General features: G+C 39.7%; 1 protein-coding gene across 1 annotated transcript in view; it reads left to right on the top strand.

Moving 5' to 3' along the window:
* The window catches only part of LOC140713942 (zinc finger CW-type PWWP domain protein 2-like), a 60,472-nt gene extending 48,337 nt beyond the window's left edge, over nt 1-12,135 (top strand). The window contains exon 9 of the mRNA XM_073024635.1: nt 11,959-12,135. Coding sequence (XP_072880736.1) covers nt 11,959-12,135 — 177 coding nt within the window. The remainder of the gene's footprint in view (nt 1-11,958) is intronic.
* The last annotated feature ends 10,265 nt before the right edge of the window (nt 12,136-22,400 follow it).

Genomic DNA, 22,400 nt, shown 5'->3' with positions numbered 1-22,400 from the left:
CCGACCAAATGCCGAAAACTATCCTTTGCCTCTCTCCTGGCTAGACGCTTGATCCTCCTCAGATGGAGAGATGTTGCCCCGCCCACTCATGTGCAATGGCTTAATGACATTATGGCCTACTTGGACCTCGAAAAAATTCATTATTCAGTTCTTAATTCGGATCTAAAGTTCCATAAGGTCTGGGGACCTTTTATCGAGTACTTTCATAACCTTCCTCTTGACTAGGGTTTTTTTTTCTTCTTTTCGGTCCCTTGCTTTCAGCTCCCTTTTTTTTCTGGTAGCAGGCATTATTATCCTCTGTTGCTAAGTGTATTCACAGTCTGGGAGTTTGACTGTCCTGACTTATACTCTCTATATTGTGTTGTGGTCGGTCTGGAGTTGTTGTTTTTTTTCTTGTGTTGTGGGGCTTGGGGAGGATACTAAGTTTACTTGTCTTCAATTTAGGTGCTTTTTTGTTAAATTCTCTTCCTTTGTAGCATATTGTTATTGTATGCTTAATTTTGCACTGTATTAATGTTCCTCATTGGGATTTGGGGTTTTTAATTTGTAAAGTGTTTTGAAAAACTAATTAAAAAAAAGATAAAAGTCAGTTTTATGTTCATGGAGATAAAATGGGTAAACTATTGGCTAACCAATTAAAGACCTTTATAGTTAAATGCCAAATTAAAGAAATTTGTAAAGCTACGATGATAAAACAGCTGATCATTTAGAAATAAACGATACTTTTAGAAAATTCTATTCTAAACTTTATAGTTCTGATCCTCCTAAAGGTAATACTGTAATGAATAATTTCTTATATCGATTAAACATTTCTTCACTTTCTGATGATAATCGAAAATTGCTGGATCAACCCACTTCTTATGAGGAAATTGCCAGGGTTGTTCACTCTTTGCACTCGGGGAAGGCTTCGGGTCATGATGGATTTTCTGGAGAGCTTTATAAGGCTTTTTCCTCTTTGCTTATACCCCACTTATATTCAGTCCTTTCAGACTCTTTTAAATTAGGTAGGTTGCCACAATCTTTTTATGAAGCCTCTATTTCACTTATTCTTAAAAAGAATAAGGATCCAACTGAATGTCCTTCTTATAGACCAAATTCCTTACTTAATATTGATACTAAAATTTTATCTAAACTTTTGGCTTGTAGGATTGAAAATATTTTGCCATCTATTATTTCCGACGTTCAGACTGGATTTATCAAAAATCGATACTCCCACTTTAATATTTGTCGTTTATTGAATGTTATTTATTCTCCTTTTAAAGAGATATCTGAATGTGTGATATCCTTAGATGCTGAGAAAGCCTTTGATCGGGTTGAATGGAATTATTTATTTAAAACTTTAGAAAAATTTAACTTTGAGCCTGATTTTATTCAATGGATTAAATTACTTTATCTATCTCCCTCCGCTCAGGTTCTTACTAACTCTCAGAATTCTAAACCATTTAAATTTCAACGTGGAACTAGACAAGTTTGTCCTTTGAGTCCTTTGCTTTTTGATGTGGTCTTAGAACCTTTAGCTGTTGCTTTCCGGGAATCTAATGATATCACTGGTATTTTAAGGAGGGGTATTACCCACAAAGTTTTGCTTTATGCTGATGACCTTTTGCTCTACATTTTTAATATGGAGTCTTTTTTACCTTCCGTACTTTTTTTACTCTTCTGCTTAGTCAGTTTTCAGGATATAAACTTAACTTTCATAAGTGTGAACTTTTTCCTTTGAATAATTTGGTATTAGTTAATACTAGCCTTCCTTTTAAAACTGTAAGAAATTGATTTACTTATTTTGGCGTAACCGGTTACTAGGAATGATAAATTGCACTTTAAAGAAAATTTTTTTACATTTCTGAATTATGTTAAGAAGGCACTATCAAATTGGTCACCCCTCTCTTTATCGATGATTGGCCGAACTAATTCTATTAAAATGAATATTTTGCCTAACTTTTTATATTTATTTCAGGCCGTACCTGTTTTCATTCCTAAATCCATTTTTGATTCTCTGGATTCTATTATATCTTCTTATATATGGAAAAATAAAATTTCTGGATTAAATGAAGTTCATCTTCAAAAAGTTAAAAAGAATGGAGGTTTAGCCTCACCTAATTTTAGGTTTTATTACTGGGAAGTCAATATACGGAATCTTATGTTTTGGCTATATTATATTAATCGAGAGGACTGTCCGGTTTGGGTTTCTTTAGAAGCTAATTCTGTTAATAAATTTTCTATGATTTCTCTTCTCGGATCCTCAATTACTTTATCTTTAAGTAACTTAACTGACAATTTTTTAGTTAAACACTCTTTGAGGTTTTGGGTGCAACTTAGAAAATATTTTGGTTTATTGAGTTTTTCACTTTCAAGTCCCATTTTTTCTAACTATTTTTTAAAACCTATGACTGATGTAGTTTTTAAAGAGTTGAATGGATTGGGTATTAAATGTTTTCAGGATTTGTTTGTTGGAGATAGTCTCTCTTCATTTGAACAATTGTCAGCTAAGTATAGCCTACCTAAAACCCACTTTTTTCAATATTTACAAATTAGAGACTTTTTGCGTTCTCAAGTACATACATTTCCTAAAAGTCCGGATAAGAATTTACTTGATTCAATTTTTAATTTGAAACCCTTCCATAATGGATCTCTATCTAATATTTATGGTATGTTGTTGGGATGAGAAATATTCCTTTAGACAAAATTAAAAATCTCTGGGAACAAGACTTACAGATTCCAATTTCTGAGGATACCTGCAATGAAATTTTTAAATTGATTAATACCTCATCGTTATGTGCCTGTCATTCCCTTCTGCAATTTAAAGTGATTTATAGGGCCCACATGACTAAAGATAAGCTGTCTCATTTTTATTCTGATATACAGTCAGCCCTCTCTATCCGCAGATTCTGCATGCGCGAATTCAACCAACCGCGGATCGTGAAAACCCGGAAGTGCTCTTCCAGCACTTGTTGTTCGAGCACGTACAAGCTTTTTTTTCTTGTCATTATTCCCTAAACAATGCAGTATAACAACATTTTACATAGTATTTACATTGTATTAGGTATTATAAGTAATCTAGAGATGATTTAAAGTATACGGGAGGATGTGCGTGGGTTATTGTGCATCAGGATCGAAAAATATCTGAAGTTCTCTTACTAAGTAAGTCAGAACAGGTACGTCCGGTATTATTTAGTGTCAGTCAAACGTTTGTCTTAGTATATAGTATATATTTTACTTTTCTATGCATATAAAACACTTAAGAACGTATGTTTCAGCGCCGGGCTTGGGAACGGAAGTTCTCGGGACTCGGGACAGATCACTCCCTAGTGAGCTCTCCACCATGCTGAGTTGATGTGGAGGATCAAAAACTCAAAGCCCCAAAACCCAATAATTAAACCACTGCATTACTTAGTAATAATTGTAGCTTTCATCGGGGCAGAGCCTTTCTCACTTTATCCTTTAAAATTGTTCTGATCATTGACCAACGTAGCCTAACGCTTTTCCAGTGACCGATGGCGTTTCACCTCTTTCCGATCGCTTTATTATTTCCACTTTATTTTCAATGGTGATCATGATTATTTTCTTGAACAGAGCTCTGGCGCCGGGTCCTAATGTCCACTGCACTGAGACAGGTTAAATAAGGTCTGGGGTTCTGCTGGGTCCTAAGATCCACTGGATTGAGACAGGTTGAATAAGGGACTTGAGCATCCGCAAATTTTGGTATCAGTGAAGGGTCCCGGAACCAATCCCCCGCAGATAAGGAGGTCCGACTGTATCTCCCAATTGTGATAGATGTAACAATGGAGAAGCTTCACTAATTCATATGTTTTGGACTTGTCCGAGTCTTGGAAAAATATTGGAAGGAAGTAATTTTTGAACCAACTCCTTTGACTGCCTTATTTTGGTATTGTTCGAGGAAATTGTATTATTTTGGAGACACATGACTTGCATATTTTGGCCTTTATTTCTCTTATAGCCAGGAGGGCATTGTTGCTGAAGGATGCCACTCCACCTACTCTTAGGTTAAATGATGTTATGTCATGCATAGATTTAGAGAAGATTCACTGTTCAATTTCTGAACCTAGATAAGATTTTTTAATATTGTGGGGAACTTTTTTGAATTATTTCCAAAATCTTTGATTTGCTATTAAGTACAGATGTTGGCTAATAATATTTTTCACTATATGTTAAGGATTTTTTCCTTTTTTTTTTTAACCAAACAGCTGTTTTTTTTTCTGGTATTTGGTTTAGATTTTTTTTGTATAATAAAAACATATTTTTTCAATATTATGTTTAAATTTAATTTATATGGGTATGGAGTAATGAGACTACATTTGTGATTCCAATATATTGTAATCGATATATATTATATATCCTACTGTACTCTGTATTCTTTTATGTAACCATATAACCATATAACAATTACAGGCCATCTTGGCCCTTCTAGTCAGTGCCGAACGCTTACTCTCACCTAGTCCCACCGACCTGCACTCAGCCCATAACTGTCCATTCCTTTCCTCAATTACACCCAAATAGCCTCCCTCGACAATCCTCTAATTTATCCTGCCAGAGCACTGCTGTAATATTTTCTCTGACAAGCAATGCAACACCTCCCTCTTGTCCCTCTGATTCTATCACACCTGAAGCAACGAAATCCAGGAATATTTAGTTGCCAATCACACCCCTCCTGCAACCACGTTTCATTAATAGCTACAACATCATACTTCCAGGTATCAATCCATGCTCTGAGCTCATCCACCTTTCTTACAATGCTCCTAGCATTAAGATAAATGCATTTAAGAAACTCTCCACCTCTTACTCTCTGTTTAGCCCTAACGGTGCAAACAACTTTACTATCTTCTTTTTCTTCCTTCTCCCACACATCTGTTCCTACACTCTGGTTCCCCTCCCCCCTTGTATCTAGTTTAAATCCACTGGAGTCTCTCTAGCAAACCTGCAAGAATATTTGTCCCCCTCCAGTTCAGATGTAAACTGTCCCACCGGAACAGGTCCCACCTTCCCTGGAAAACTGCCCAATTATCTATAAATCTGAAGCCCTCCCTCCTGCACCATGTCTTCAGCCACGTGTTGATCTTACTATTTCTAAACCTGCCTGCATGTGGCACTAGTAGCAATCCTGAGATTGCCATCCTGGAGGTCCTGTCCTTTAACTTGGCACCTAGCTCCCTAATCTCACCTTTCAGGACCTCCTCACTCTTTCTACCCACGTCATTGGTCCCTACATGGACCATGACATCCGGCTGCTCACCCTCCCTCTTGAGAATACTGAGAAATTGATCTGAGATATTGTGGACCCTGACACCAGGGAGGCAACAGACCAGCCGGAATTCTCGATCTCTTCCAGAGAACCTCTTATCTGTCCCCCTAACTATCTAATCCCCTATCACTACTGCTGTCCTCTTTTCCCTCCTTCCCTTCTGAGCTGAGGGTCCAGTCTTGGTGCCAGAGACGCAACCACTGCAACTTGTCCCTGGTAGGTCACCCCCATCAACAGTATCCAAAATGATATTATTGGTGGGAACGGCCACAGGGGTGCTCTGCTCATTCTGTCTTTTCCCCTTCCCTCTCCTGACAGTCACCCAGCTACCTGTTTCCTGACTCTTAGGGGTGACTATCTCCCTGTAACTGCTGTCTATTTCTGCCTCTGCCTCCCGAATGATCCGAAGTTCATCCAGCTCCAGTTCCCTAACATGGTTTGTCAGGAGCTGCAGCTGGATGCACCTTTTGCAGGTGTAGTCATCAGGGACAATTGTGCTCACCCTGACTTCCCACATACTGCAAATGGAGCACTCGACTGCCCTAACTGCTGCCTCCATTACCTACTCCTAAGCTAATTAGATCAATTAAAGGAGCTTATCCAGCCTTACCTGAATGGGAGCAAGCTCATCCTCAGCCTCTGCTCGCCTAAGCCTCTTGAGCCAAAGCCTTCCTACTCTGTCTCCCACTACTCCATCGCCCGCTCCATTAATCTGCTCACTTTTTAAATTCTCCCACTGCCTCACGGGCCACAGCAGTCGTGCCCTGTTCAAACTGCCAGAGAAATGAAGAAATCAATAAAAATATTGAAAAAGAAAAGAAGATTTCCTTGACAACTACAGATCACCAGACTATGTGCAGCTAGTTGACAATATGTTTTAAGCATACAAAGCCATGAAGTGTAGCATGTGTGCAAATCATGGCACTGTCAGTGACGAACATGGTGAAAGGTTTCACCAGGACATTGCAATCATGGAGAAATGGTATCAGGACAACTGGAATCCATCAATTCTGGCTGATTATTGTTGGCACTTTAATTGAGAAGCCTCAGGATGAGTACAAATGAAAATTTCTTGAACTATTGCAAAGCATCAGCACTGTTATGCAATTAAATGCATTACAATCAATAAAAGTTAATTTCTGGTTTCTCCAAATTTGGATGCCATGGAAGTAGGCTGACATTATATTTGTGTTCAGCTTCAAGAGGTCTATCATAGCCACATATCATTTCTGGTGGAGCAACACTTTCAAAAAAAGATTTGCTCTCCAGTGTTATTAGGGATATACAGAAGCAAGTACATTAGATGAATTTACTCATCTCTTACCTTGCTGTTCCATCATTGAAACACAGTCTCAGAAGTCAAGTATAATAGGTAGCTTATCCAATGATAACTATTCAGTATAAACAACTTATGACTCATTACTCTCTTATCTAACTTTATTTATCTAAGATTTGTTATTGTTTACTGGATGTCTCTTTATTTGATTTGTTAGTCATTCTCAAAGGAATCATTGCACCTTGCATAAAAAATGTGGGTTATTCGACTTGATATCCAGATAAACTACTTTTGAGTTTCTGCTTTATAAATGTTTGTTTGATTAAAGTCTCATTCATACTGAATGTATTAGTTATCATTTGAACTGGAATATGAGAACAATTGCAAATTGTAACAAATCAATTTTTATATTATAAACTTCTGTCTTGAAGAATAAGATTTAAGAACCAATCCTTTAGACAACTAGCTTTTACTTAATCCTCAGTGTAATATATCTGCAAGCACATTGCAGCTATTTAATCCTTTTCTTAAACAGAAGAAAACTTCTTAAATTAAGAATATCTATATAATATTAATGTTTAAAAATGGCAATAATTATGAGTGCAGCACATAGTACAAGTAAAAGGCATTTTTTCCTCTGTGATGGCATCTTAAATCAATCATTTATTTATAGCTGGGAATAAAATACGATGTGATTTGCATTCTCAATAAGTTATAATTAGTTTTATTATTGTTTAAATAAATTGAAAACCTCTGAATATAGTTTCTGGTGGGTGTATTCAATTTAGAATTAGTACACACACACAATGTTGGAGGAACTCAGCAGGTCAGGCAGCATCTATGGTGATGAATAAAGAATTGATGTTTCAGGCCTTATCAGGACTGGAAAGGAAGGGGGAAGATGCCAGAATAAGAAGATTGGGGGGGGGGGGGGGTGTATGGAAAGAACTACAAACTGGAAGGTGATAAGTGAAACCTAATGAGGGGGAAGGTGGGTGGGGTGCAGCGAGATACTGGGAGGTGATAGGTGGGGAAGGTAAGGAGCTAAAGAAGAACTCTGATAGGAGAGGAGAGCAGACCATAGGAGAAATACCATCTATAAATTTGCTGACGATACAACCATTGTTGGTAGAATCTCAGGTGGTGATGAGAGGGTGTACAGGAGTAAGATATGCCAACCAGTGGAATGGTGCTGCACCAACAACCTGGCACTCAACATCAGTAAGATGGAAGAGCTGATTGTGGACTTTAGAAAGGGTAAGACGAAGGAACATGTACCAGTCCTCATAGAGGGATCAGAAGTAGAGATAGTGAGCAGCTTCAAGTTCCTGGGTATCAAGATCTCTGAGGATCTAACCTGGTCCCAACATATTGATGTAATTATAAAGAAGGCAAGACATCGGCTATACTTCATTAGGAGTTTGAAGAGATTTTGCGTGTCAACAAATACACTCAAAAACATCTATAGTTGTACCATGGAGAGCATTCTGACAGGCTGCATCACTGTCTGGTATGGAGGGGCTACTGCAGAGGATTGAAAGAAGCTGTAGAATGTTGTAAATCTAGTCAGCACCATCTTGGGCACTAGCCTACAAAGTACCCAGGACATCTTTAGGGAGCAGTGTCTCAGAAAGGCAGCATCCTTTATTAAGGACCTCCAGCACCCAGGGCATGCCCTTTTCTTACTGCTACCATCAGTTAGGAGGTACAGAAGCCTGAAGGCACACACTCAGCAATTCAGGAACAGTTTCTTTCCCTCTGTCATCTGATTCATAAATGGACATTGAATCTTTGGACACTACCTACCTCAACCTTTTTTTAATATACAGTAGTTCTGTTTTTGCACTTTTCAAAATCTATTCAATATACGTAATTGATTTACTTGTTTATTTATTATTATTATGTTTTGTTTTATTTATTTTTTTTTTCTCTCTGCTAGATTATGTATTGCATTGAAATGCTGCTGCTAAGTTAACAAATTTCATGTCACATGTTGGTGAAAATAAACCTGATTCTGATTCTGATTCTGAATGGAGAAGGAGCACCAGAGGGAGGTGATAGGCAGAATTCTGGGGAATCAGAATGAGGAATTTCAAAGTTCAAAGTAATTTTTTTAATCAAAGTACACCTGTGTCACCATACACAACTAAGAGATCCATTTTCTTTTGGGCATTCATAATAAATATAAGAAACACAATAGAAGCAATGAAAAACCAACAGGACAGACAAAACACCAATGTCCAAAAGACAACAAACTGCAAATACAAAAAAAAAGGAAAACAAATGTTCTTGAAAGTCAGTCTATAGGATATGGGAACAATTTGAGTGAAATGAATTTATAAGGAGAGAATGGGGAGGGGGAAGAGGCAGAAATTGGAGAAATCAATGTTCATGCAGTCAGCTTGGAGGCTACCCAAATGGAATACGAGGTGTTCTTCTCCAACCTGAGAGTAGTCCCATTGTGGCAGGGGAGGAGGCCATGAACCAACTTGTCAGAATGGCCACCGGGAAATCCTTCCGGTTTTCAGCATCTGTAGAATCTGTTGTGTGTAGAATTAGTATAGCTTGAATATGTCACAAAGAAAGTTAATGTTTCATATGGTGTTATTTATTTGTATTATTTTGTTGGAAGATATTGCAGTACTCTCATCACATTCCAGATCACAGAACATTAATCCTCAGTTTCTGTTTTGTGCTGCAGTTAAGAGGAGGATGCTTTCTTATTAAAATCCTAAGCATGAATATAAAAAGTAATGATAATGATTTTGTTGCAGTGGCAGCAGTTTTATTACTAAATGGTGAAGGAGGTTATTACTGAAACAGCACATTGAATTCCATTTCAATACTGCTAGTGGTTTCCAAGACATTAAACCAAATTCCAATGTCCAATATCAAAATCTTCTGTTATTTGTAACAATAACCTTTCCTGAAAAGATATATATTTGGAATTATTAACAGAAATTAACAATAGTTTCAGAGCCTCTCAGTTGAAGGGACCTCATTACAGCCATAACAGGATGATGCTGCCTTCCCCTAATTTTCAATGACATTCCGATTGTTGAGGGACCTACCATTGATATTCTGGGGGTTTCCATAGACCACAAATGTAAGCAGAATAATCACTTAAATACAGCTGATCTTCTGGAGTTGGTCCGAGGCTGACTATCCTGCAATGAGTGAATCATTTCATAATTGGCCAAGGAAGAATTCAAAAATGTGAATGCATATGCTGCACTTGCCTGAGTTAAAGTGATGCCTGGAATAAAAAGAAAGAGTATTGTAACCAAAACTAAAACCAGAAAATGCTCCACATTTTCTGCTTAAATAGAATCTGTGGAGGCAGAAACAGAGTTAAACTTTCAGCATGATGACTGTTTTGCTGATAAGTCAGTGTAATTTAAAATGATGATTCATATTTACATGAAAAAGTGAGAACTGAGGAGGATACAAAAATCTACAAATTCATAGAAATAGAACTTTACAGCTCAGTATAGGCCCTTCAGCCCATGACGTTCTGCCAAACTTTTAACCTACTCTAAGATCACTCTAACTGCTTCTTCCATTTTTCTATTACCCATGTGTTTATTTAAGAGTTTCTTAAAGCCCCTTATTCAGTGGTCCCCAACCTCCGGGCCGCGGACCGATACGGGGCTGCAAAGCATGCAGGGGTGCAGTGGTAGCCAGAACACACCCAGCACATCGGCTTTTTTCTTAAAGATGTGCTGGGTGTGTTCCGGCTACGGCTGCACCCCTGCATGCTTCATGGCCCGGAGGTTGGGGACCACTGCCCTTACGTTTCTGCCTGTACCACCACCCCTGACAGAGTGTTCCACACACCCACCACTCTCTGTAAAATCATATAGGCTAGTTCAGCAGAATGATCAGTATGTTGAAGATGGCATATTATGTGGCAAAGCAAGAAGAAGAACAAAAACAACGAAGTAATTTTTCATTCTTGAAAAGCTAATAAATATTTGAATACAGTGGGATCCTGGTATGTTAATTTAGAAGACTGAAAATGTAATTGTGCAAAATAAAATGGTGTGTTAACACATTTACATTATGAAGAAGGAGAATGGTATAATAAGTCTGTAGGTCATAGGAACAGAATCAGGGCACTTGGCTCATCAGGTCTGCTCTACCATTCCATCATGGCTGATTTATTATCGCTCTCAATCCCATTCTCCTGCTTTCTCCTAGTATCCTTTGAGACCTTTACTAATCAAGAAACCATCAACATCCACTTTAAATGTATTCAATGATTTGGTCAATACAGCCATCTGTGGCAATGAATTCCAGATTCCCTGCCCTCGAGCTAAAGAAATTTATCCTCATCTCTGTTCTAAATGGATGTCCCTCTATTCTGAGGCTCTGTCCTCTGGTCCTAACTTCACCCACTATAGGAAACGTTCACTCAACATTCAACAGGTTTCAATCAGATCCCCTCATTCTTCTAAACTCCAGTGAGTACTAGTCTAGAGCCATCAAACACTCCTCATATGTTAACCTTTTCATTCCTGGAATCATTCTCATGAACCTCTTCTGGACCTTCTCCAATGCCAGAACGTCTTTTTGAAGATAAGGGGCCCAGAAATGCTGACAATACTCCAAGTACAGTCTGATAAATGCATTATAAAGCCTCAACATATCCTTGCTCTCATATTCTAGTCCTCTCGAAATGAATGTTAGCATTGCATTTGCCTTTCATCCCACTGACTCAACCTGTAAGTTAGCCTTTAGGGAATCCTACGTAAGGACTTCCAAGTCGCTTTGCACCTCTGATTTTTGGACTTGCTCATTGTTGAGAAGATAGTAAGAGATTTTACATACACAAGTAAGAAAGTGCTGCTGTGTATGTAGGAGTCTGGGGAAACATCATTTGGAGAACTGTGTACCTAAAGAAGGATACATTTGCCTTTGAAGCAGTATAGGATAGATTTGCTAAATTGATTTCCCAATGAAAAATTAAGTAGAATGGAATGAACACATTGAGGTATCTAAAATTCTGAGAGAGGCAAAACCTAAGAAGCCATTTCCTCTAGCTGGTCTAAATAAAAACTGGCAACATGATCACAGTATAGGGAACTGGATATTTAGAGTACAGTTGAGGAGAAATTTCCGATTTAGAAATTTGTAATTCCATGGAATTCTTTACCTCAGATACCATGGATGCTCAGTCAGTATGTATTTTCAAGCCTAATGTAAGTAGATTTTTGCACATAAAGACATTTAGCACTATGAGAATCTGGTGGGAAAATGAATTGGAAACACAACTATGATCTTGTTAATTGTTGAGCAGGTTTGAGGGACTCTGAAGCCTGCGCTTGTCTTATCATCACAAATGAATGTAAATCAGTCCTTTTATTGATTTTAGCATTTAAGTAACATTCTGTTTGATCAATTGAGTTTATTTTTTTTTCAGTTATCCAATTGGAGTGTGACAGCTTCTGAAGAGACAGAACTGCAGGATTTCACAGGGGCTGAAGATTGCACTGTTATAGATGGAATAGAATTCAGGACTGGGAAGTGCATTGAAGAAATCTCAAACCAGCTGAAAGAAATTGATGTAATCATGGCTGAGGTGGAAGATTATTTTTAATCTAATTTCTTATGTTTTCCTCTTTGCTAAAGAGCTAAGTTTATTTAATTTAACTTAATGCTTACCCTTTCCATTTTGTAAGTTTTGTAGCACATAAACCTGGTTATGGTTTCATTGACTACAATTTAAAAAAATAGTTAAAGTAGTTAGTGGTTTGATTGCTTTGTTTTTTGAAATAAAATTTATCTTTTATACCCTTCCTTCTCTGTGTCAACATGAGATCCTTCATGCACTCCCAAGGATATCCTCTACATTTGCTATACTATTCTGAATTATACTAAAGCTTTGTTGTTATGTAATAGCGCACAACTATAAATCTTGTTAAAATATTTATTTTGACCATGTTTGCACCAATTTCTTTTATTTTGTTAATTCTTTAGTTTTGAATGCTGTTTGCTTACTGGTGGCACAATTGGTTTGCTCATGCTATTGGGGAGGGTTTAAACCGAAGTGAGGAGGCAGAGGATGGGGCCATTGGCACACAAGTAGAGATAGCTTGTAGGGAGTATGTGAGGAAGGATAAGCAGATGATAGAGCAAAGATGCACTCAGCCATATGGTTAGAGATATGTCTATTTTAATGCAAGGAGTATCATAAACAAGGTGGATGAGCTTAAGAGCATGGATCAAAACGTGGAACTATGACATTGTGGCCATTACAGAGTCTTGGATGTCCCAGGGGCAGGAATGGCTGCTGAATGTGCCAGGCTTTAGATGTTTCAAAAAGGACGGGGGGGGGGGGGGTGGCAAAAGATGTGGGGGAGTGGCATTACTAATCAGTGATAGTATCACGGCTGCAGAAAAGCAGTAAGTCATGGAGGGATTGTCTACTGAGTCATTGTGGGTGGAAGTCAGAAACAGGAAAGGGGCAATAACTCTACTGGGTGTTTTTTATAGACCCCCCAATAGTAACAGAGATATTGAGGAGCAGATAGGGAGGCAGATTCATGAATGGTGCAATAATAATAGGTTGTTGTGATGGGTGATCTTAACTTTCCTAATATTGACTGGCATCTCCTTAGAGCAAGGGGTTTAGATGGGGTGGAGTTTGTTAGGTGTGTTCAGGAAGGTTTCCTGATGCAATATGTAGATAAACCAACTAGAGGAGAGGCTGTAGTTGATCTGGTATTGGGAAATGAACCTGGTCAGGTGTCAGATCTCTCAGTGGGAGAACATTTTGGAGGTAGGGATTATAACTCTATCTCCTTTACCATAGTGTTGGAGAGTGATCGGAGCAAACAAATTGGGAAAACATTTAATTGGGGTAGGGGAAAATATGATACTATTAGGCAAGAACGTGGGGGGATAAATTGGAAGCAGATGTTCTCAGGGAAATGAACAGCAGAAATGTGGCAAATGTTCAGGGAACATTTGCATGATGTTCTGCATTGGTATGTTCCATTGAGGCAGGGAAAGGACGGTAGGATAAAAGAACCATAATGTACAAAGGATGTAGAAAATTTAGTTAAGAAGAAAAGAAAAGCTTACGAAAGGTTCAAGAAACTAGGTACTGTTAGAGCTCTACAAAATTGGAAGGGTCCGCAGAAGGAGCTCAAGAATGAAATTAGGAGAGCGAGAAGGGGCCATGAGAAGACCTTGATGAGCAGGATTAAGGAAAACCCTAAGGCATTCTACAAGTATGTGAAGAGCAAGAGGATGAGCCATGTGAGAATAGGACCTATCAGGAGCCAAAGTGGAAATGTACAGCGGAGGTAGCAGAGGTACTTAATGAATACTTTGCATCAGTATTCACCAGTGAAAAGGACCTTGGCAATTGTGGGGATGACTTACAGCAGACTGAAACACTAGACCATATAGACATTAAGAAAGAGCATGTGCTAGAGCTTTTGAAAGGTATTATGTTAGGTAAGTCGCTGGGACCAGACAGGATATACCTCAGGCTACCGTGGGAAGCGATGGAGGAGACTGCGGAGCCTCTGGCGATGATCTTTGAATCATCAACAGGGACAGGAGAAGTACCAGAGGACTGGAACGTTGCAAATGTTGTTCCCCTGTTCAAAAAAGGGAGTAGAGATAACCCAGGAAATTAGGGTTAGAGTTAGGTTAGACCAGTGAGTCTTACTTTAGTGGTGGGCAAGTTGTTGGAAAAGATCCTGAGAGGTAGGATTTATGAGCATTTGGAGAGACATAATCTAGTTAAGGATAGTCAGTGTGGCTTTGTCAAGGGCAGGTCGTGCCTTAAGAGCCGAATCAAATTCTTTGAGGATGCAATAAAACACATTGATGACGTTAGAGCAGTGGATGTGGTGTGTATAAATTTCAGAAAGGCAGTTGATAAGGTTCCCCATGCAAGGCTCATTCAGAAAGTAAGGAAGACTGGGATCCATGGAGACCTTGTTTTGTGGATCTTGAATTGGCTTGCCCACCGAAGACAAAGGGTGGTTATAGATAGTTTGTATTCTGTATGGAGGATGGTGACCAGTGGTGTTCCGCAGAGATCTGTTCTCGGACCCCTCCTTTTTGTGATTTTTAATAAATGACTTGGATAAGGAAGTAGAAAGGTGGGTTAGTAAGTTTGCTGTTGACACAAAAGTTGGGGGTGTTGTGGATAGTCTGGAGGGTTGTGAGAAGTTACAGCGAGACATTGATAGGATGCAGAACTGGGCTGTGAAGTGGCAGATGGAGTTCAACAGAGATAAAGTGTAAAGTGATTAATTTCAGGAGGTCAAATTTGAAGACAGAATATAATATTGATGGTAAGACTCTTGGCAGTGTGAAGGATAAGTGAGATCTTGGGGTCCATGTCCAAAGGACACTCAAGGCTACTGCACAGGTTGACAGTGTTGTTAAGAAGGGTTATGGTATGATGGCCTTCATCAATTATGGGATTGAGTTCAAGAGCTGTGAAGTAATGTTAAAGCTATATAAGACATTAGTTAAACCCCACATGAAGTACTGCGTTCAGTTCTGGTCACCTCATTACAGGAAGGATGTGGATGCTACGGAGAGAGTGCAGAGGAGATTTAGAAAGATGTTGCCTGGATTGGAGAGCATGCCTGATGAGAATAGGTTGAGTGAACTTCACCTTTTTTCCTTGGAGCGATGGAGGATGAGAGGTGACTTCATAGAGGAGTATTTGATGATGAGAGGCTTTGATCGTGTGGATAGCCAGAGGCTTTTTTCCCAGGGCTGAAATGACTAACACAAGGGGAGATAGTTTTAAGGTGCTTGGAAGTAGGTACAAGGTGAATGTCAGAGGTAACTTTTTCACACAGAGAGTGGTGAGTGCATGGAATGCACTGCCAGTGATGGTGGTAGAGGCGGATACAATAGAGTCTTTTAAGAGATATGTACATGGAGCTTAGAAAAACAGAGGGCTATGTAGTAGGGAAATTCTAGGCACAATATTATGGGCTGAAAGGCCTGTAATGTGCTGTAGATTTCTATATTCTATGTCCTATGTTCCATTGGTAGGTATGACTGAGTCATGACTGAAAGAAGGTCACAGTTGGGAATTTAACATCAAAGGATATACTTTGTATCAAAAGGACAAGCAGAAAGGTATAGGCAGTGGTGTGGCTCTATTGGTAAGAGATGGAATTAAATTCAAGAGCAGGGAGATCATGCTGCAACTATACAGGGTACTGGTCAGGCCGCACCTGGAGTACTGTGTGCAGTTCTGGTCTCCATACTTGAGGAAGGATATACTGGCTTTGGAGGCAGTGCAGAGGAAATTCACCAGGTTGATTCCAGGGATGAAGGGGTTAACCTATGAGGAGGGATTGAGTCACCTGGGACTATACTCTCTGGAGTTCAGAAGAATGAGAGGGGATCTTATAGAAACATACACAATTTTGAAAGGGATAGATAAGATAGAAGTAGGAAAGTTGTTTCCATTGGTAGGTGAGATTAGAACTATGGGACATTGCCTCAAGATTCAGGGGAAAAGATTTAGGACAGAGATGAGGAAAAACTGTTTTTCCCAGAGAGTGGTGAATCTGTGGAATTCTCTGCCCAGGGAAGCAGTTGAGGCTTTTTCACTAAATATATTTAAGATACAGTTAAATAGATTTTTACATAGTAGGGGAATTAGGGGTTATGGGGAAAAGGCAGGTAGGTGGAGCTGAGTTTATGGACAGATCAGCCATGATCTTATTGAATGGCGGGGCAGGCTCGATGGGCAGGATGGCCTACTGCTCTGATTTCTTATTTTCTTATGTTCTTATGTACATAGGGTGGCATAGGGTCAAGGAATGTTGAATCTTTGTGGGTGGAATTAATCAACTGCAAAGGTAAAAACACCATTATGGGAATTGTATATAGGCCTCCAAATGGTAGCTAACACGTGGGGTTGAGATTGCAAAGTTAGCTGGAAAGGGCATCTAAAAAGGGTAATGCCACAATTGTAATGGGGGACTTCAATATGCAAGGGGATTGGGAAACTCAGGTTGGTGTTGGATTGCAGAGAGGCATTTGTTGAATGTCTATGAGATGGCTTTTTAGAGCAGCTTGTGCTTGAGCCTACTAGGGAAAAGACTGTCTTAGATTGGGTTTTGTATAATAACCCAGATTTTATTAGTCTGCTTAACATAAAGGAAACCTTAGGAGGCAGTGATAATAATATAATTCAATTCATACTGCAATTTCATAGGGAAAAGCATAAGTCACATGTATCAGTATCACAATAGAATTAAGAGAATTACAGAGGCATGAGAGAGGAGCTTGCCCAGGTGGATTGGAGGGGGATACTGGCAGGGATGATGGCAAAACTGAGGTGGTTGATGTTTCTGGGAATAGGTCACAAAGATGAGGATAGATTTGTCCCACAGAAGAAGTTCTCAAATGGCAGGGCTGGGCAACCATAGCAGACAAGGGAAGTTAAGGACTGCAAAGAAGGAAAAGGCATATAAAGTTGCAAAAGTGAGTGGGAAGTTGGATGATTGGGAAATTTTTAAAATCCAACAAAAGGCAACTAAAAAAACTATAAGAACAGAAAAGATTAAATATGAGGGCAAGCTAGCTGATAATATAAAGCACTATACTAAATATTTCGTCAGTTATATAAAGAATAAAAGAAACTTGAGAGTTGATATTAGACCACTCGAAAATGATGCTGGTGAGGTAGTAAAAGGGACAAAGAAATGGCAGATGAACTTATTAAGTACTTTGCATCTGTCTCTACTGTGGAAAGCACTAGCTGTATGCCAGAGATCTGTGAGTTTCAGGGAGCAGGAGTGAGTGCTATTACTATTACAAAGGAAAAAATGCTACAACTGAAAGGTCTTAAGGTGGATAAGTCACCTGGACCAGATGGATTACATCCCAGCATCTTACAAGCGTTTGCTGAAGAGATAACAGATGCATTGGTCATGATCTTTCAAGAATCACTTCATTCTGGCATGGTCCCAGAGGAATGGAAAATTGCAAATGCAACTCCACTCTTTAAGAAGGGAGGAAAATAAAAGAGAGGAAGTTACAGGCCAGTTAGCCTAACCTCAGTGGCTGGGAAAGTGTTAGAGTCCATAGCACCTCTACTCTCTATGAAGGCTGAGAAAAGTCCATCTCCCACCACCCTACCTTCCTCATCACATTCTACAGAGGATGTATCGAGAGCATCCTGAGCAGCTGCATCACTGCTGGGTTCGGGAATTGCACTGTCTTGGATCGCAAGATCCTGCAGCGGATAGTGAGGTCAGCTGAGAAGATTATCAAGGTCCCTCTTTCCGCTATTACAGACATTTACACTACACGCTGCATCCACAAAGCTAACAGTATTGCAAAGGACCCCATGCACCCCTCACACAAACTCTCTCCCTCCTGCCATCTGGCAAAAGGTACCGAAGCATTCAGGCTCTCACGGCCAGACTGTGCAACAGTTTCTTCCCCCAAGCCATCAGACTCCTCAATACTCAGAGTCTAGACTGACATCTACATCATTTATTATTATATTATAATTTGTCCTCTACTGTGCCTATTGTCTTGTTTATATAATTATTGTAATGCCCTGCACTGTTTTGTGCACTTTTTGTAGTCCTATGCAGGTCTGTAGTCTAGTGCAGTTTTTATGTTTTATGTAGTCTAGTGTAGCCTTGTGCTGTCTCACGTAGACTAGTGTAGTTTTGTGTTTCATGTAGCACCAGGGTCCTGGAGGAATGTTCTTTTGTTTTTACAATGTACTAGCAGTTTATGGTCGAAATGACAATAGACTTGACTTGACTAAGGATGCGGTTTTGGGGTACTTGGAGACTAATGATAAAATAAGTCAAAATAATTTGATAAGGTGCCTTGCATGAGGCTGCTTAACAACATAAAATTCTATTGTGTTATAGGAAATATACTGGCATGGTTAGAGGAATGGCTGAGAGGCAGGAGGCAGCAGTGGGCCTTATCTAGTTGGCTGCCAGTGACTAATGGTGTTCCTCAGCGGTCAATATTGGGACTACTACTGTTCATATTGTTTGTCAGTGATGTAGATAGTGGAATCAATGGTCTTGTGGCAAAGTTTGCAGATTTTACAAAGGTAGTTGGAGGGATAGATAGTGCTGAGGAAGCAGTGCGATTGCAGCAGGACTTAGACAAATGGGAAGAATGGGCAAAAAAGTGGCAGATAGAATACAGTGTTGGGAAATGTATGATAATACATTTTGGTAAAAGGAACAATAGTGCAGACTATTATCTAAATAGGGAGCAAATTCAAACATCAGAGATGCAAAAGGATTTAGGAGTCTTCGTGCAAGACTCCCAGAAGGTTTATTTACAGGTTGAGTCTGTGATAAAGAAGGCAAATGCAATGTTGGCATTTATTTGAAGGGGAAAAGCAAGGAGATAATGCTGAGGCTTTATAAGACACTAGTCAGGCCGCACTTGCAGTATTGCCAACAGTTTTAGGCCCCTTATCTCAGAAAGGATCTATTGGCAATGGAGAAAGTCCAGAGGTGGTTCATGTGGATGATTCTGGGAATGAGGAGTGTTTGGCAGCTTTGGGCCTGTACTCACTGGAATTTAGAAGAATGCGTGGGGACCTCATTGAAACCTACCGAATGTTGAAAGGACTAGATAAGGGTGATGTGGAGAGGATGTTTCTTCTGGTGGGGGTATCCAGAACTACAGGGTGCAGCCTCAAAATTGAGGGGCGACTTTTTTGAACAGAGGTAAGGAGGAATTTTTTTTAGGCAAAAAGTGGTGAATCCATGGAATGCTCTGCCACATACTGCAGGGGCGGCCAAGTCCATCAGTATATTCAAAGTGGAAATTGATAGATTCCTGATTGGTCAGGGTATCAAGGGATATAGTGCAAGGGCAGGTATATGGGATCCGGGATCAGCCATGATGAAATGTCGGAGTGGATTCATCGGGCTGAATGGCCTAATTCTGCTATTATGTCTTATGGTCCACTTTTATTGTTTGCACAGTCTTTTTCTCTTTCTTTTTTCTCTGCATGTTGAGTGTTTGACAGTCTTTTGTTTTAATAAGTTCTGTTGGGTTTGTTTTGTAGTAGTCTGTAAGAAGTTGAATCTCAAGGTTGTTTAAAGTATACATACCTTGATAATAAATTTACTTTGACTTTTCATGGTTCTACACATATGGTTGAATTTGATTTTTTGAAATAGCCCTTTGCCCTGGTGTTTCATTATCTGCAAAGTTAACAGGTTGTACAAGATTCTTCTGTTGTTCCGTTTAATTGCATATGCTTTGTATGCTTTATTTTCTCAGGGAACAGTAAGAGGGAATTTGATTTGGGAGGGCACTCAAGAGAAGGATCAAAATATAAGCTCAAAATTTTATGAATGCATTCTCTGGTGTTATTAATTTTAGGCATCATTGGCAAGTTCATCCAAAACTGAGCAGAGTATGTTTACATGTCCATATTGTGCAGTAGAGCAACACTCGAATCAAGTATGTTGATCTCTAAGGGGTTGTCTTTTGGTGGGTCTTCAGTTTATTGCAGGATCCACATATTCTGATGCAGTATGGGAAGAGTACGTGGTGGCTGTGGTTAATGGTTGGGTCTTTTGGTTGTTCAGTCTCTGCAGCACAACAAAAGTTGTTCTCATGTAACACAGCTCCCTCTTAAACAGATTTCCACCAGATGTATCTGTTGAGTGTAATGTCTTCATAGATTTTAGATGTAATGTCCGTACATGACTATATTTATAGTACGTGACTATTTTGTATCAAAGACCAGAAGAAGTAGGAACGGAATCAGACTTTTGGCCCATAAGCCTGCTCCACCATTTCATCATGGCTGATGCAATTTTCCTCTCAGCCCCAGTCTCATGCCTTCTCCCCATGTCTCTTTATGCCTCAACCAATCACAAATCTCTGCTTTACATATACATAAAAAGTTGGCCTCCACTGCTGTCTGTGACAAAAAATTCTACAGATTCACTACTCTCTGGCTAAAGAACTTCCTCTACATCTCCATTCTAAAAGGACGCCCCTCTATTCTAAGGGCGTGTCCTCTGGTCTTAGACTCTCCCACCATAGGAAACATCCTCTCCACATCCACTTCATCAAAGCCTTTCACCATTCTATATGTTTCAATGAGGTCACCGGTTACTCTTGTGAATTCTAATGCATACAGGCCCAAAGCCATCAAAAGCTCTTCATATGACAAGCCATTCAATCCTGGAATCATTTTTGTGAATCTCATTTGAATCCACTCCAGTTTCAGCACATCCTTTTGAAGATAAGGAGTCCAAATGTGCTCACAATATTCCAAGTGAGGCCTCACTAGTGCTTTGTAAAGCTTCAACATTACATCCTTGCTTTTATATTCTAGTCCTCTTGAAATGAATGCTAACGTTGAATTTGCCTTCCTCACCACAGACTCAACCTGCAAATTAACCTTTCTGGAATCCTGCACAAGGACTCTCAAGTCCCTTTGCACCTCAGTTTTTGTTTTTGGTATTTTCTCTCCATTTAGGAAATAGTCACCACTTTTATTTCTTCTACCAAACTACATGACCATACATTCTCCCACTCTGCATTCTATTTGCCATTTTTTTGCTCATTCTCCTAACCTATCTAAGTATTCTCAATCAATTCCATCATCCAAATCATTGACATATAATGTAAAAAGAATTGGTTCCAACACAGACCCCTCTGGAACACCACTAGTCACAGCCAGCCAGCCAGAAAATGCTCCCTTTATTCCCACTTTTGCCTTCTGCCAATCAGCCACTGCTTTATCCGTGCTAGAATCTTTCCTGTAATGCCATGGGCTTGTAGCTTGGTAAGCAGCCTCATGTGTGGCACCTTGTCAAAGGCTTTCTGAAAATCCAAGTACAGAACATTAACCAATTCTCCTTTGTATATCCTGCGTTTTATTTCATCAAAGAATTCCAAAAGATTTGTCAGGCAAGATTTTCCCTTGAGGAAACCATGTTGACAATGACCTATTGTATCATGTGCCACCCAGTACCGTGAGACCTCATCCTTAATAATCAACTCCAACATCTTCCCAACCACTACGATCAGGGTAATTAGCATATAGTTTCCTTTCTTCTACCTCTCTCCCTTCTTGAAGAGTGGAGTGACATTTGCAATTCTCCAGTCTTCCAGAACCATTCCAGAATCTAGTGATTCTTGAAAGATCATTACTAATGCCTCCCTGATCTCTTCCGCCACCACTTTCAGAATCTGGGGTGTACTCCATCTGGTCCAAGTGAATTATCTACCTTTAGACCTTTCAGTTTCCCCAAGAACCTTCTCCCTAGTTATGGTAACTTCACATATTTCATGCCCGCTGACAGCTGGAACTTCCACCATACTGAAGTCAGTGTATAACTCCCGGTCAGGGTCTTCAAAAGAACCCTGAAAAGGAAAAAAAAAGCTGATATTAAAGGTAGAAAGAGAGCTGTTTCACCCTCCTACTTAAGAATGCTGAGGACTTGATCCAAGATATCCCTGACCCTGGCACCCGAGTGGCAGCATACCATCCAGGATCTCGCCCACAGAACCTTCTGTCCATTCTCCTCACAATCCCTTACCACCATATCATGCCCTCTCCCTTTCCCTTCTGAGTCTCAGAGGCAGACTCAGTGCCAGAGACCACTGTGATTCTCCTCTGTTTGGTCATCCACATCCTGCACCCCCCCCCCCTGACAGTATCCAAAGTAATATACCTGTTTATGAGGGGGATGGCCACAGGGTTACTCTGTACTGGCTCCTTAACCCCTTTTCCCCTTCCTGACTGTCACCCAGTTTCCTGTGTCCTGCACCTTGGGTGAAATTACCTCTCTTTATGTTGTATCTATCATCACTCCAGCCTCCCGAATAATCTGTTCATCCAATTCCAGCTCT

Source organism: Hemitrygon akajei, chromosome 20, assembly GCF_048418815.1.
Source record: "Hemitrygon akajei chromosome 20, sHemAka1.3, whole genome shotgun sequence".
NCBI classification, from domain to species: Eukaryota; Metazoa; Chordata; class Chondrichthyes; order Myliobatiformes; family Dasyatidae; genus Hemitrygon; species Hemitrygon akajei.
Note: the sequence above shows the minus strand (reverse complement) of the source record. Positions and strands in the feature narration are given on the sequence as shown.